Source organism: Patella vulgata, chromosome 2, assembly GCF_932274485.2.
Source record: "Patella vulgata chromosome 2, xgPatVulg1.2, whole genome shotgun sequence".
Lineage (NCBI taxonomy): Eukaryota > Metazoa > Mollusca > Gastropoda > Patellidae > Patella > Patella vulgata.
In genome coordinates, this window is record NC_065880.2 from 86,195,739 (window position 1) to 86,211,586 (window position 15,848).

General features: G+C 35.5%; 1 protein-coding gene across 9 annotated transcripts in view; it reads left to right on the forward strand.

Moving 5' to 3' along the window:
• Window positions 1-955: 955 nt before the first annotated feature.
• Window positions 956-15,848, forward strand: part of LOC126812093 (uncharacterized) — a 174,436-nt gene continuing 159,543 nt past the window's right edge. For 2 of the 9 annotated variants that reach the window (XM_050538306.2, XM_056098946.1), the window contains exon 1: window positions 981-1,144. In XM_050538306.2, the coding sequence (XP_050394263.1) occupies window positions 1,132-1,144 (13 nt within the window). In that variant the 5' untranslated portion in view covers window positions 981-1,131. Of the gene's footprint in view, window positions 1,145-11,166; window positions 11,358-11,744; window positions 11,964-13,424; window positions 13,455-13,716; window positions 13,821-13,981; window positions 14,172-14,688; window positions 14,826-15,332; window positions 15,562-15,848 lie in introns of all 9 variants that reach the window. The other 7 variants (XR_008786120.1, XM_050538319.2, XM_056098948.1 and 4 more) reach the window with 7 other exon arrangements.

The window sequence follows — 15,848 nt, forward strand, 5'->3', positions numbered from 1 at the left end:
CGTACACGTTAAAGATCCCTTGGCAGTTGGAATTCAATAAAAGAGTAGGTCGTACCGCAGCTGTCCGGGCAATATGTCCCTCATAGCACACTGTATGGCGTATGCTCATCTACATTAGCACAGTCAGAGCAAAACAGTAGGACGTTAAACCTCATATGATTTCATTTCATTTTTATAAAATGTAAAATAGGCAAAAGTACATTAGATAAAAACAAACGACCAATGGAAAGAAAGGCTATTAGGATAAAAATGACTTCAGAATGTCCTCATTTGAACAAACATGAATACTGACACCCAAGTAAAATACATGTATCTCCCAAATTTGTTTGAAATTAGGAGAAAATGTATAATCTACAATGGACCACCAAATATGGACAATAAAGAAATCAGTAATACAAACACGTGCTAATATATTGAACTGAAGAAATTTATAACCAAATATAATAAAAACATGCTGATAACCAACTAGGGTTGTTTACCGAGTATTTCCCCAAAATTAATATTATGAAACATTTGTTATTGTCATTGGGGAAAACTAAATTCCAGTAAATATAGGAACATCCTAAAAAGAGTAAACTGGAAAAACACCCTTTGTCATTTGCTGTATACGTGAGATTTGCACGTGGACATTCAATAGGTTTTTCAGCTGAATAAGAATCGTAGCATTAATAAATACACCAAAAGGTTCTATTGCGTTATCATTAATTCGATATATTTCAATCTATGTGCCAGAAATAAAAATATTACTTTCTTATAGGTTAGGTAGCCTATATAAGGGGCTAGAATCTAACTATTCTTCAAATATCATTGATATATTGTGCTTGGGTCTCAAAGGGTTACCAAACAAGGGTCACTGGCAAAATGCCAAGTGTTTGTAACCGCCTGGATAATCATGATGCAACTTCAGGGGATTAGATCACGCGGCCTGAGGCACACAAAAAGCTATAATAAAAGTGCGCCCAGACAAACATTATGATTAAATAATGTATAGCCATGGTATATAGGGGTGATAAAGCTAACTTCAAATTAGAATTAATCTTGGTTTGGTACAAATAATAATAAGTATTTTTCGTATATCTTTATCTACTAATTACCCAGACACGTACCCCCCTGATTGTTGAAGTTAATTATATGAGAATTAAAGGTAAGTGTACATTTATTAACTGTAGCCCTCGCTCCCAACGACCGCTTCCATCTAGGGTGATAGCGCAGACAAGACACTTGGTGTCAAAGGTTCTTTCACATCCGAACGACGATACGTTGTCCCTTGTCAGACCCTCCGTACTACACCACTGACAAAGTGGAGCCACCACAGAAAATCCTGATGAACTTTCTCGGTCAAAACAGGGATCGAACGTTAGCGATCCAATGTCTTACACACCGAGCCACTGTGCCCCCCCCCCCCGTGTGGCTAGGACTGGGCGCAATAGCGATAGCTAGCACAACCGTTGACCACAATTATGTAGGGTACCCCTGTAGTACTTTGGTCCTTAAGGGCAAGATAAAGTGACACCATCTTGATGCATAGTAGTCTCAACACAAACAAGGCTGAAGATATTATTTCCCAACACAGAATAGTGGCCCTTGGATACAAACGTCCAAAATAAACTCTATTACTCACAATACACTATTTAACTGTCAATACCCCTTTAATTCGTACATTCGCGTGTTATCACGTAAACGAAAATTTCAGTTTTATCACTTTCTTGTCCAATCGCGGTTACACCTACAGACAAAACAATAAAACTTGGGGACAGCTACTATCGCTCTATTTATACTCTGATCTATGCAGTACAGTAGTCGAGTCTTAGATTTTCGAGTTGCTTTCCTATTTCCTTGTAGTGTGAGATTTCCACGTCTTGCTACCACGGGGTTTGGATCCGCCATTTTCTTTTTCAATCTTGAAAATGACCCTTCATATCTTTAGACGAGTGGTGCGAATAATCGTTAAACTGACAACGCTTACGGAACATTGTATAGATATGCAAAGGTTTCATTTACATCACCATACATACAATTATGTCGTATTCCCTTTATTAATAACACATTTCGCCGTTGTATAAATGTAAACAATGTTTCGTAGGTAGACTTCGTGTCCAAATATCTGGTATGTCCTTGACCTTATGCTAATATCAATGAGCAAAGTGTTAATTTTAAAAACTAAATTTTCATTTTTTCATTTTTTAATTTAAACAACTGCGGAATATGATTAATTCATATCAAAACACAAATGAGTTGTCATTTACGGGATTTAATAATATTAAAAAAATAAGTCATGCATGAACTCATTGATGCGAGCAACACTTCCTTTGAGCGGTAATTCGACACAGAAAGGTAAATAAAAATGCAGTAAATACTTTTTGACTAATACTATCACAATTATCCTTACATTAGGTGGTAAATCGTAATATTATAGACTATTGCGCTTCATTTGCAAGAACTGTCACATCTTTTAATATCAAAATTATTCATATGGACCGTTCTGTAAATCGATGACAACAGAACTGTCAAAATCAAAGCTATCATAGCTGCCGTTGTCAAGTGTTGGTAAATGTTAGCAAAAAGGTTTGTTTCTAAATTTTGGATCGATTATTATTCATTTATGTTAGAATAATAATCATTTTGAGGGTCGGATATAGAATTTGTTACCTGAGATATAATTTTTGTGGGGCAAATTCATTTCTATGGAGTACCATTTGAAACACATCATATTTTCTAATCAATCATTCAGCCGGACCGTTCCACATTCAATAGTGGACTATTAGTGTACAATCTACGATTGAACAATGTGTTGAGTGTGAATAAATATTTAATAAAATTTATAACAAATTATTTTACTGTAAAACTTAGTAAAAATCTTTAATTGTCAGTACATTTTTATGCTTCCTGGCACAAAGTTTAAAGGGGTGAATTAAGAAGTAATACAAATGATAACAATGTGTATTCATTTTAAAAAATTGCTAAAAACCAAGGAAATTGTGGAGCAGTATTTACAATTTTCCATACAGACCCGAAACATCTAATCCAAATGATGATTATGATGGAACTCCATACAAAAAGTCTGAAAGTAGTCCCTTGAAAAAAATGGAGGATATTTGAAAAATAAAAGTTTAATTATATGGACATGGTGTGCTAAAACAAAGATAGTTTTCAAAATTTGAAGTCTTGATGGTTGTAGTGTATATATTCAGGTATCTCTGTGAGATTTTGGAATTTGTAACTTTGGAAAATATGGAGCAAATATACCATTCAGCACTGCGCAGCTACAGGGTAATCAACTCAACATGGGAAATCACAAAGTCTCACAGAGATACCTGAATATATACACTACAACCATCAAGACTTCATTATTTTTGATTTTCATCCATTTTTTATTGTTCAGTATCATCTCAAGCACGTCTAGACACCAAAATAAAGGCACTAAAGGTGTTGTGAATGATTTTTTGAGGACCCCCTATTTCAGGTGTTGTGACAATTTTTGTCACTTTACCTTGCCCTTAAGACCATATTGTACCTTTGACTAATTGTAGAGTGAAATCCCACGTACTAATAAAACTAAATGACATGTGTATGTAAAAAAAAACCAGTGATATTTTGGTAAAATTCTTACCATTGTCAAAATATCCATCAAATATTGTCTGTTTTATGTCATGTGGTTGATAGACCAAATATGGTAGTGTCCCCCCCCACTCCCCCCAGTTTTTGGGTAATGAGGGGGGGGGGGGATTGCATATTTGGGAAATTAACTTCAAGGTAAGTCTAGGACGTGCAGAAATTAGGAGTTTTTAGCGAGTCTCTTCAGAACTCGTCCTAGCTCATATTCCTAGCAGCTATCATCGATGCTTTATTGAGAACGTGGAACATAGAAAGCAGTTTAATAATAAAGCTGTAGAAATCATTTAACCTGTAGTTTTCTATTACGATCACGAAGAAAACAAACACAGAAAGGATGTCCCATATTACTACACCCCACACAGCCAAAAATTTCTCTATTAAAAGTTGTACACGCCACAGTGAATGTGCACCATCGTCGACTAGTCCCGAAATGACTGTTAACTAGTCACATAGTGCGAGAATACTGGCCGGTGTAGTCACGACAGAAAATCCTGATGAACTTACAGCAGCTTTTGCAAATAACGTTCGTTTTATTTTTTAATTTGCTATAATATGAACTATACCGTTGGAGCGGCATCTTTTGCTTTAGTAAAATTAGTAAAATCATACTGTTCTGCTCCTATACTGGGCTAATGAAGACGGGCATACGCCATACAGTCTGCAATGAGGGCAATTTTGCCTGGGCAGCGGCACTATCGCCTGGGCAGCGGCACTATCGCTTACTCTTATATCGAATTCCACCACAATATCTATATATATACACCAGGCCTTAAATCAGTTTCGCACATTTATAGTCACTAAATAAACGGTCATGTTGTACTTGAACCATCCATAAATTATACACTGAAAGATTGTTACGTGTGTCGGTCATAACATCCGGGCACTTGTGAATACAAAAATAGGTTACGTGCCCTTGTTTTAAAATTAACCAGTGTGATTGACAGGCCGGGGTAATCAAGACCACCTTTTTACGAAACATAACATACAGCTGAAACAAGAAATTGAATCTAGAAACACGCACGTTGGACAACTCAACAATTGTTTTAAGAACCTTGTAAAAGTAAAATGAAACTACTGCTAGTATCATGTTCTTGAGTAACCCGAGTGTTTCAGACATATTATTTGAACTAAGCCAAAAGATACCGCTCCTAACGATACAGTTAATTATAAAGTAATTTAAAAAATAAAACGAATGTAATTTCTAAAGCTGCTGTAATAACCAGCCATTCAGAATCGTCAACAATATATTTTTTTACGGCTGTAATAGTTGATAGATGTGTAGAGAATTGCACGTGTGATGGCTCTTTATAGTCTCATAGAATCGAGCGCTGAGTATTATCATACTGCGTGGTTAGCCAGAAATCTCTTCGAGACAAGCCACTGAAGCGAGCACATTCGCTGTGTCGAGACCAACTTTCTGTATGGAAAATTTTCACTGCACGGGTCACCCTAACAACGAAATGCTCTTACTCACATTGATACATAATAATAAAGAATTAAATACGTCATTAAAAATACCTTCGTACAAATCGTACAAACTGAGTGATTTGATGATATATTTGGATTAAAAGCTTAATTCAAACTAATTAATCTATCAAAGTTTTGCTTCAAATCCTTCTCAAAACAGTATATTCGCGAGGGAATACCTCTGGTATAACAAATCTATTAAAAGAGGCCATGCTTGTGTCACATGATTTGGCTGACGAGATTCCTAGTAACGGGTGCGAAGCCGGAGGAGAATTCATTGCAAGATGATGTTGTCTTTAATCGCTATTTATTTATCATAAATATCGAGGGCTTAATTAATTTCTCGGATTATCCACTGCTCACGTCTTTTCCCGAGGTTTTTACCTCAGAAAACTGTTGTACATCAAGATTATCAACATATACATCAAGCACTCACTAATCAGACAATCTTCGCGTGCAACCCTTACATTTTTGTCCTGTGTACGCTCAATGAACAATTTTCATGGAATCCAGTATTTTTCTATTAAGATTGGATGTATATACCAAAATTGTCATACTTTTGTTGGAAATAACCACCCGAAAAATACTTTTGTGGGAAAGTATCTTTAAGAGTTGTTTCTGTTTCATTTGGGGTCATTTCAAGTATAATATTATTATGAATTACATTGAACTGCGGTATAGTATATTGTTTAATGAAATGAAATGAAATGAAATGGGGTTTAACTTCTAACTGTTATGTTCCTAACCTGGGCTAATGAAGACGGGCATACGCCATACAGTGTGCTACTCTTATATGGAATTCCAACTGCCAAGGGATCTTTTACGTGCACGCCAATGTGTACACGGGACTTCGGTTTTTCGTCCCATCCGAACGACTAGACAGCTGTCATTGTCAGGCCCTCCATCCTGCATCACTGACATGGGGAAAGTACAGTATATTGTTTAAGTCGCTCAAATTTCATAATACAAAATAGCTGTATTGATTGCGAAAATTGTGTAAATTATATTCCATTATGGTGACTGGTATTCTGGGTTCATTTATTACATGGTTATTGTTTCTGCGGTCACGTGTGTGAAATACTAGGTGCGAAACAATTTTTCGAATTCCACCTGCCAAAGTTTCTGTTACGCACACATATTGATGATTTTTATACACCCACACATTAATTTGGACTTATATTGTAATCACCCTTTTCAACCGCCAGTATACTACAACACTTTCTTGTCATCCCACTAAAGGATATACAATTTCATCTGATTTTTCTGAAACTTCCAGGAAACGTGTATTATGACAAAACGATGGTCACTTATGCCTTATTGTCAAAATCAGATTAACAATTTTTCCAGGTATTTATTTTTTACAGATATACGCTTTTCTGCCGAAACCTGTCTACACCGCGTGTAATGTTTTTCAGGCTAGAGTTTTTATCAGATTTTTCTGACACTTTCTGCAAACTTGTATTGTAATAAAACGAGGGTAACTAGTGCTTTTGCCAAAATCAGATTAATAATTTGTGTATGTTTTTGAAATACGAGGTAGGATAGTTTTCTTTTACTCGGACACCAACGATTAAAGAGGGTATGACTCTATTTTTGGAACCATGACAAATTGGGTCTAAAAGCACATATTAATGTAATACGAATGTATGTAAAGTGATTTTTATACCATGTTTGGAAAAAAAATTGTAATTTCTAATCAATTGTGTTCGATGAAATACGTGAACAGTTCAAATTGAACGGCAGTGAGAGTTTACGCCTGCTTAGTGCATTCTACACGTTTTTTAAATTATTATTTTGTCGTTTGTGAATCAGCTTTGAATAATTACTTCCACATTGTGTTGCAGAATATGTTTTTATCTGTTCATTACAATATGGTACCCGAAACCATAGGGTACACGAATCGTGTACTGATTATAAAATGTTTGTGTCTTAAATATATTGAAGGCCAGACAACAAGAATATTGATTGAAATTGGTGAATATTGAATTCTAATTCGGGTTTTTGATTTCGAATATTAGAGACTTGGCTCCTTTAAGCAACACTCTAATTGTTAACCCGTAACGGTTTTGCCTGAGAACTGTGACATTATAATCGCCCTATAAAGAAGGTATTTCATTGTGTAATAAAAGGCGTATTCAAAATTGAATGAATTCTATTACTGAACAACGCTGAATAGATCACTTTCAGTATTTATACAGCCAATGAGTCAAGGATTGGTGATAGCTTATTTTAGGGACAATCACAATTCACTTTGAAGGATCTGTTTATGGTAGCTCTGGGTAGATTATTGCCACCAATAACAACAGACAATGTAGAATAAGTGAAACATACGTTTCAGGCAGAGCTTTGTTAGAGTATGCGTGTGATGAATGACTAAGTTAAAATAAGCTTGGAGACGCATTCCGTCACATATTAAAGTCGATAGATTGCCTTATAAACTACAGTATTTTGAACGATGAAGCTCTAAATATCGGACCAACAATAGTCCAAATCCGTTCAGTATTTTCAAATTTACAAAGAAATGTTGAAATGAAATCCAATCGATCTACGCTACTACTCGCTATGTAATAAGCCTGTGCTAATTTGTTGTGGGCGATCAAAATTGTTTTGACTTTTCTATTTATTAAATTTTGAATGAATCCAAACCGTGGGGGTGTATTGTTTTTATTATTATGTGTTTCGTAAGTGGTTTTTTTTTTTCGGGGGGGGGGGGGTATTTAGTCGGTCTGTGCAGCCATAACAGTATGTGGTGCAAACATTCTGCCAACGTAGATGTGGTTGACCTCCATGGATCTATTTATTAAATATAAATTAGGTCATTTTTGACAAACGGGAAGTGTTTTACGGATAGGACAAAACATAATCCCAGGTTGCCCATATCTCGGTTATTTCTCAACGGATCTTCTTCGGGTTTTCATTTTTGGATTTGTGGGACGAATTCCATATGGGCACCGACTGACGGCTTTTCGAATTCGGAAGTTCGCTCGATTAATATTAGCATCAAAGATTTGCGAAAGTCTTTTTCGTCATTTTTTTTATACAATCAAGATAATGACTTTATTTAAGAAGGGTTTAAGATCAGACTATAATAGCCTTTCTAACATCCTGCCCTTCATAGAAAATATAATACGTAGAAAAGATATAGACTGATATGGTGGTGTTAGCACCAGATATTATCTTTCATTTTCAGAGCCCTGTTCCATAACATTTTTAACCGTTTGGCCGCTATATTGGACTTTACAAAAAATCTTCTAATCGATATTCAGTCGCCATTTTGATTCCGATTATCGAAAACTTTTTTTTGTTTTGAACCTACTCCAAGTGGCATCAATCCTTAGGTAGCCGATTTTTGAATTTTGATTTTGTTTACTTCCGGTTTCACTTTGAATTATTTTCTTCGACTTTTCAACTTCTATCTGGTGACCTAACTTTTTAGTGACCCTTTATCTTTTCATATATGATGATCCTCATGTCTACTTACAATTAATATCAAAAAGTTAGGTCTTGAAGTATAACTTCCGGTTTTATTAAGTGTTTAAAATGACATTTTGTTTCCACTTTAATAGGTATTGGAACTTACTATACCCATTAATGCATGATGTAACTTAATCATTGTTGACGTGGCAAGGCGTGACAAGATGTGACCTGACATACCGAAACACGTCAGTAGTCTTTGGAGTTCTAGTTAGGATTTATTCACATGACCAGTCCATAATCAACTTAGAACACCAGCATTATTTAATCGATTAGTGTCAAAGTGGACAATCAAGGCTACATTTATTAAGGCAGCTATGGTACTTGACAATAGAACCAATATTTGTCATAACTTAGACTTTCAAAACTCAGAATAAAGTAATGTGACTGAATTTTGTAACTTACTCGTTCCTCATTATTTATTGGGCGGGGGGAGGTGCGAATGATTTACACGTGCGCTTTATATCATAAGGTCTGTTATTGGGGGGGGGGGGGGATTTAGTCAGTTTGTGCAGCCACAACTGTAAATGGTACAAACATTCTGACAACGCAGATGTGGTTGACTTTCGTGGATCTATTTATTAAATATAAATTGGGTCATTTTTGACAAACAGGTGGGACAAAAATAATCTCAGATTCCCAATATCTCGTTTTGTTATCAACGGGTCTTCGTCGGATTTTCATTTGTGAATTCTTTGGACGAATCGCATTTGGGCTCTGACTGATTGTTTTTCGAAATTCGGAAGTTCGCTCGATTAAATTTAGCATCAAAGATTTGCGAAAGTTTTCTTCACTTTTTTTTCAATATTCAAGATGGCGTGTTTCCGTCACTATTTGAGGTATCAAGTTGACACTTGGTAGGAATAAGGAACGCATTGATGCCTTCAAAATGGCATATTCAAAAGTTTGTGACCGCTTCCGGAAATTACCGAGACCTTCCGATTTTTCCCTAACCTGAATAGTATAAAAATATACCACAAATGACATATGGTAGTGTTAGACCCAGATATTATCTTTCATTTTCAGAGACCTTGTTCCATAACATTTTCAACCGTTTGGCCGCCACATTGGATTTTACAAAAAAATATTCTAATCGATATTCAGCCGCCATTTTGATTCAGATTATCCAAAACCTTTTTTTTGTTTTGAACCTACTCCAAATGGCAACAATGTGTGACGTCATATTGCACTGCGTACCATGTACAGACAGTATTTGCTACTCAAGACTATTTTTTCCGACTTACAAAGATCAATCCCGACTTCTTATTCTATGATTAAAGCTGAAAATAATTGGAATGGGATGTTATTTAACCTGAAATACCAACAATTCACGAATGTTGTAGCTGAACTTATACTTGTCGATGTTAACAACCGCAGAGTTGCTCTATATCTTACTGTTGGTCTTTTGTGTATGGGCTTGAAATTTTAAAATAGTCGCATTCCGATTTTTACAGGTCTTATTTAAACACCGAAAAGCTTTAAATACCGACATAAAACGTGTTATACATCAACATGTGTTGGTGTTTTTGAATTATAGCCTCTGTGAAATATATATGACGTGTGTAGACCCGCCATAAGCTACAATTTGGTTCTGATCCTAATAAAACTTATAAAATATGTTAAGGATCAAACGACTTTGAATGCGTAAATTTTCCTCTTCCCCGTCTATCTCTTGCAAAATGTGGGCGTGACTTACATGGCAACCGTTTATTAAAATAAATCATTAAATGGCGATTGTGTCAATCCGTTTCTAATAGCAACTATCTGATGATCTAGATAGTGGATTATGGGCTTGTCATGTGAATACACGTCTAATTAATAATATATATATAAAATTTGAGACTATAAAAAAGATACGCGGTAAGCAGATTTAGTTCTTTAATAACGCAGCTTTAAATTTGATAACGTAGAGAATTGATAGACTGGTCAGAGAACAGAGAAACCTTAAATATATATGATCACTAGGAACTATTTCAGTAGCCGATTGGATGAATGAATTAAATTTTGTTAATGAAGACGGGTTTCGATAGCTAAATCTGTTTCCGTAGCCTCGTGGCTATGGAAGATCAAACAGCTTTTTATTCAGTGTTCTTAATTATTTATTCATACTCAATACTTCGTATTTCTTCGTTTGTATGCATTAATATTTGTATCTTAACATCAGATATTCGTCATATCAGATTTATAATTGTATCTATGTTTAATTTGATTGTATTTTAATATAAAAGAAATCAAATTATTACATTCATATCAGGAACATACAACGAAAAACTATCTCGAACAAAAATTTTAAAAATATACATCTCGAAATACCAATCTTGCAAAACCATTGCCAAAAAAACATTTCTTCAAACTGGAATATTATGAAAACGGTGGAACCAAGTGTTGGGCTTTACAATGGCTCTAACAAACGACAAAACAGTAGCTGCACTATACGGTTCTTTGATAATATACGAGATAATGCCTTTGTTCATGCAGACCCAAACTATTGAATAGTCATACACAAAACATTATTTCATTTTCTGAAGCACCTGATATAACGTCAAGTTAGATAGTTTTGTTGTACTTTGGTTGTGAATGATAATGTACACATTGTCCTAATTTTTGCAGAAAAAATGGAAAAAACACTCAGTTTTCTAAAAAGGGTTATAAAATGTCAGAAATTGATGTCAACAGCCAACGATGTAAATGGTAAAGAGAAAATCAACTGAATATCTAATAAATAACTCCTGCAAGATCTGAAACAAAAACGACACAAACTCTAAAAGGAAACGACGGCTTTGCAGAATACAATTCAGAAGGTATCGGTCTACGCAAATTCAGCATTTTCTATTTCTTGTTTTGTTTTACTTATTATCAGAGCTGGCATCTTGCTCGTTACTCACCAGAACTGGAATTAGTAATATAATAAAGGCACTTTTATGGGAATACGCGGGACGTAGGTTTTGATGAGCCCAAGTGGTTGATAACAAAGTCTTGGAAAATAGATTCTAACGAGCTGTTTCATATTGGCGAATAACGAACCACGTACTAGTTTGTAGTTCGTTATTCACCAGATTAGTAATATTATGGAACGAACTAGTTTGTGGTTCGTTTCTTAAATATTCTATAAAATAGAACTACGTGCAAAATCCAAATTTTTAACCAAAAGTAAATTTCTTGAAAACAGGTTTCTTATACTTTGGCAGATCTAGCAGATAACAGGGAGTCAAGGGGTACGTACACTACAATCAAACGAAAAGTGGTCAGGTCACCTACCAGAATATCTAGAAAGACTCTAGACACTTCTTCAGATGTAACAACGAATAAACAGTTTAAGGAGAAAGCAACTAATCTATCAAACTGTAGACCACGTAAAACAGGCATTCGGTTTAACTTGAATAGAAAAAAGATAATGTTTATAATTGGTAAGTGTAATGAACTTCATTGATTAGTCTTAAAATAATATATTGGGCTGATATATTAATTCGACAACCAGTGCCGTATTACTTAGACATGATTTTATTTGAGCATACATGGAATATAGATTCAATTACTGCATCCCTATTGTTAAACTTTATGTGGGGCTTTAGTAATGTCGACTCGGGTATAGACTGTCCTTGAGTATAAAATGCATACGCATTTTGGCCTGGCACCTAAACACAAACCCCACAAAGATGACATATACCAAACTAGCAGGATAGTGGAGTAAGAGGGAGTTACGGTCAGACGAACTCGGCACCTAAACACTATTCCGCAAATAAAACTGATACCAAGCCCAGAGAGTGGGATAGTGGAGTAAGGGGAGGCCACGATAAGACGGGCCTGGCACCTAAACACTAACCCCAAACGATGACATCTACCAATCCAGAAACAGACGAAACCATCTACCAAAAGATATGTTTTATATTAAATAAAACTGATACCAAGCCCAGAGAGTGGGATAGTGGAGTAAGGGGAGGCCACGATAAGACGGGCCTGGCACCTAAACACTAACCCCAAACGATGACATCTACCAATCCAGAAACAGACGAAACCATCTACCAAAAGATATGTTTTATATTAAATAAAGGGAAGAACTTCCCACTAAACCAAATCCATGGCCTAAGGCTAAATGGAAAGATTGCATAATCATATTCTAAAAAACAGGAATCAGCTTCAGCTCTCCTATGTCTTGTCTGCGATATCACTTATGTGGAAGCAGACGTTAAACACCAAGAACTACTACTTTGCCGTTTCAAAGATCAAAGTCAATCAGTTCCTCACCAGATTTGACAAAATGCAGTATGATTATAACATATGGTCTGACAGCGAATGATTATTTACACACACCTATGTCCCTCCAAGGTGTTTTCTTTCGTGTCTATATCCTGGATTCCCAACCCCAGAGTCGCCATCCAACTGGGGTCGCCAACCACTGTTTGTAGGGTCTGATGTATACACCTCATTCCAGAAAGCAGCATCTGTTTACATTTAATATTGTTTTAATCATCTGACAACTAATTGTTTACATTTGTACACCTTTATAAAAATTGAGGAAAGACGATTGACAATGTGGAATGGCTTTGCAATGTAGTTGTACAATTGTATTTAATTTCATTACGCATCAATGTCAAGATAATTCAATTTTGTAATAGCAAAAGTAGATAAACTGTAGCAGTAGCAGTTCAGCAAGAAGGTCGCAATAACAATTACAACCTTTATTAGCAACCATACACACACCCGAGTCTAGAATATAATACTGGTAGTATTTTGAGATGGCATGGATTTAGACAGAACTGTTGTCAAGATAAATGCTCCCAGACGCACCTATGATAATGGCAATGGTATAGTATAGATTCTTCGATGATTGTAACTACATATGCATCTTCTTTCGTTTTCTGTTTTAGGTTTGCTGTTGAATAACTTTTTATACACAGGTAATCTTTCTTTATGGTAGAAAACGGTTAAATCAAAAATTAATCAAATCCACGAATATAGAACCGTAATTAATATCTAATAATAAGACATTATATGGCGCGTAAGCGTCTTAAGATGCTCTAAGGGCTTTACAGGTTATACATGGATGGGAAAGTATAGTACTGACATGTGCGTTTGTTGTTTGTGATTTCTGTATATTGTGTCTTATCCAGAAATATTTATTTCATTATTTTAATTTATAATGTCATGATTGTTTTCCAGCTGCAACTACTGGACTACCAATGACAACACTCGGTAGTTCGGTTCAACTCAGCTGGGTATATAGAACACAAGATTACAAGACCATACCAATAATTCAGTTCCAGGTACAGTATATTTACATTATTTTACCACAGAACTTATAATCATCCCCGGTATGGTATCCCTAGTGGTATCATTCCGTTCTATATCACTAACAGGAGTAGAACGGAACTATACCAAGAATGGACTAAAACAGAAATTGATATTAAGTTTATTACTATTATAGAATCAGCCTAATAGTTTTAAAGAGCTCGAGATTGATGGTGAGAAGTATGAGCTACTATTGACGAGAACAGATGGACAGATAAAGATAACTTTAATTGTTCATGATATAACAGATACCGATTATGGTGTGTATAGATGTTATCTGAACAACCAACCAGGAGAATACAAAGACATCAACATCAGCTTGGCAGGTAAAGTGTGTGAAAGCCAATATAGCTTTCGAATAATCACATAAATGCCTAAACCAACATAATTACAATTGTTGTATCTTCGGTGATGCGAGTAAGTAGGTTTGGTATCTTTTAGGGATTTCTTCTTGATTTGACATTAATGAATTCCAACTTTAAATCCGGTATTTAAATCTGATATATTTTTAAACTAGTTTCTCTAGATTTACCAGGGGGGTTCCACTCGACACTAGTATAGGATGATAGGCCTGACATAGAACAACATCTAGCTGTTCCGTGGGACGGAAAACCGATCTCCCAGGCGGTTCGAATTCGATAAAGATTAGAACAAAAATCCCCTGTTCCCACATAGGGCACTGCATGACGTATTCCCGTCAGCATTAGCCTAGGTTCGTGTAGAAAAGTAGCAAGTTACTCCCGTACCTTCACACCATTAAACTTAAATCTTTTAATCTATTACCTTGATAAATAAAATGTTCTCAGAAAGGAATACCTTGTAATACGTTATGATTAAATTCAGGTTTCACTTGGATGCCAACAGCTCTAGAACCTGTCATTTCAACTCTTCGCCAAGATGTGGAACTATCCTGGGAATATAAAACCACTAAATCGATCAACAAAATCATCTTCAGTCGAAAACATCAAATAACCAATCATGTAAGATCAAATTTTATTATGTCAATCAATACTCAGTTTCCATATCATGTATCAGAAAATGACCGGTCAGTTGGGGTATACAACCTAGTTTACTAGCTTACAGAAAACTGTATTAGTATAAAGTTAGTTCTTATCAGCCATTATGTTATTTCCAACCCGCATTTTTACAATTATAGGCTACATAAAAATGTAGATATTATTTATTAATGGTCAATTAATTATGTTTTAGAATTGGTTATGAGTAATCGACTTTAAACTGATACCCTCACAACACTATGGGTAGTTTCGGGATGGGATTATCCGAGAGCTGACCATCCTCTGTGGCGTTGTTACCCCTCTACTACAGTCGATAACAATGACTGATTCCCCCTGTTCACGTTAATTCCGTAATCTTCCAATTGATCGACTGGGTCAAAATATTCTTTGTTTGAATTATATCTGGAATCTGTTAAATTAGACAGCACTAATCTATCTGACTTCTGATTGTGTTTTATGTTCGTTCTACAGACTATAGATATTGGTATATGGACGATCGAGAAAGGTTTCAAACAAAACAGAGTAGATGTTTCAACTGAACTGATACTAAATAAAGTATCAATAAACAACGGGGGTGTAGAAAGGATCAGCCTTCAATTACAACAAACAGTTAATGATGATTTTGATAAAATCTACTACTGTCATGTCTTCTATGATGATCAGATCTCTTACAAACAAGGTGTTCAACTGGTGGCTGAAAGTAAGTTTTAAATTTTATATTTAAGAATATGTGCTACTATATGCATTTCAATCCTTTTCGTGTTGTAATATTGTCATGGACGTATGGAACCTTTCACAAAATACCAAGTATATTTGTCTACGTCTTCAACAAGGGGGTGGCCGAATGGTTAGCAATTGCGCGCTGTATCATAAGGTCTGTCATTGAGTCAACTGGCGTGGTTTCGATTCCCCGGTTGTACGTGACAGGAGTAGAATTGCATGAATTCTGAACTCACTACACGTAGAATATAAATTGTATACATAGTG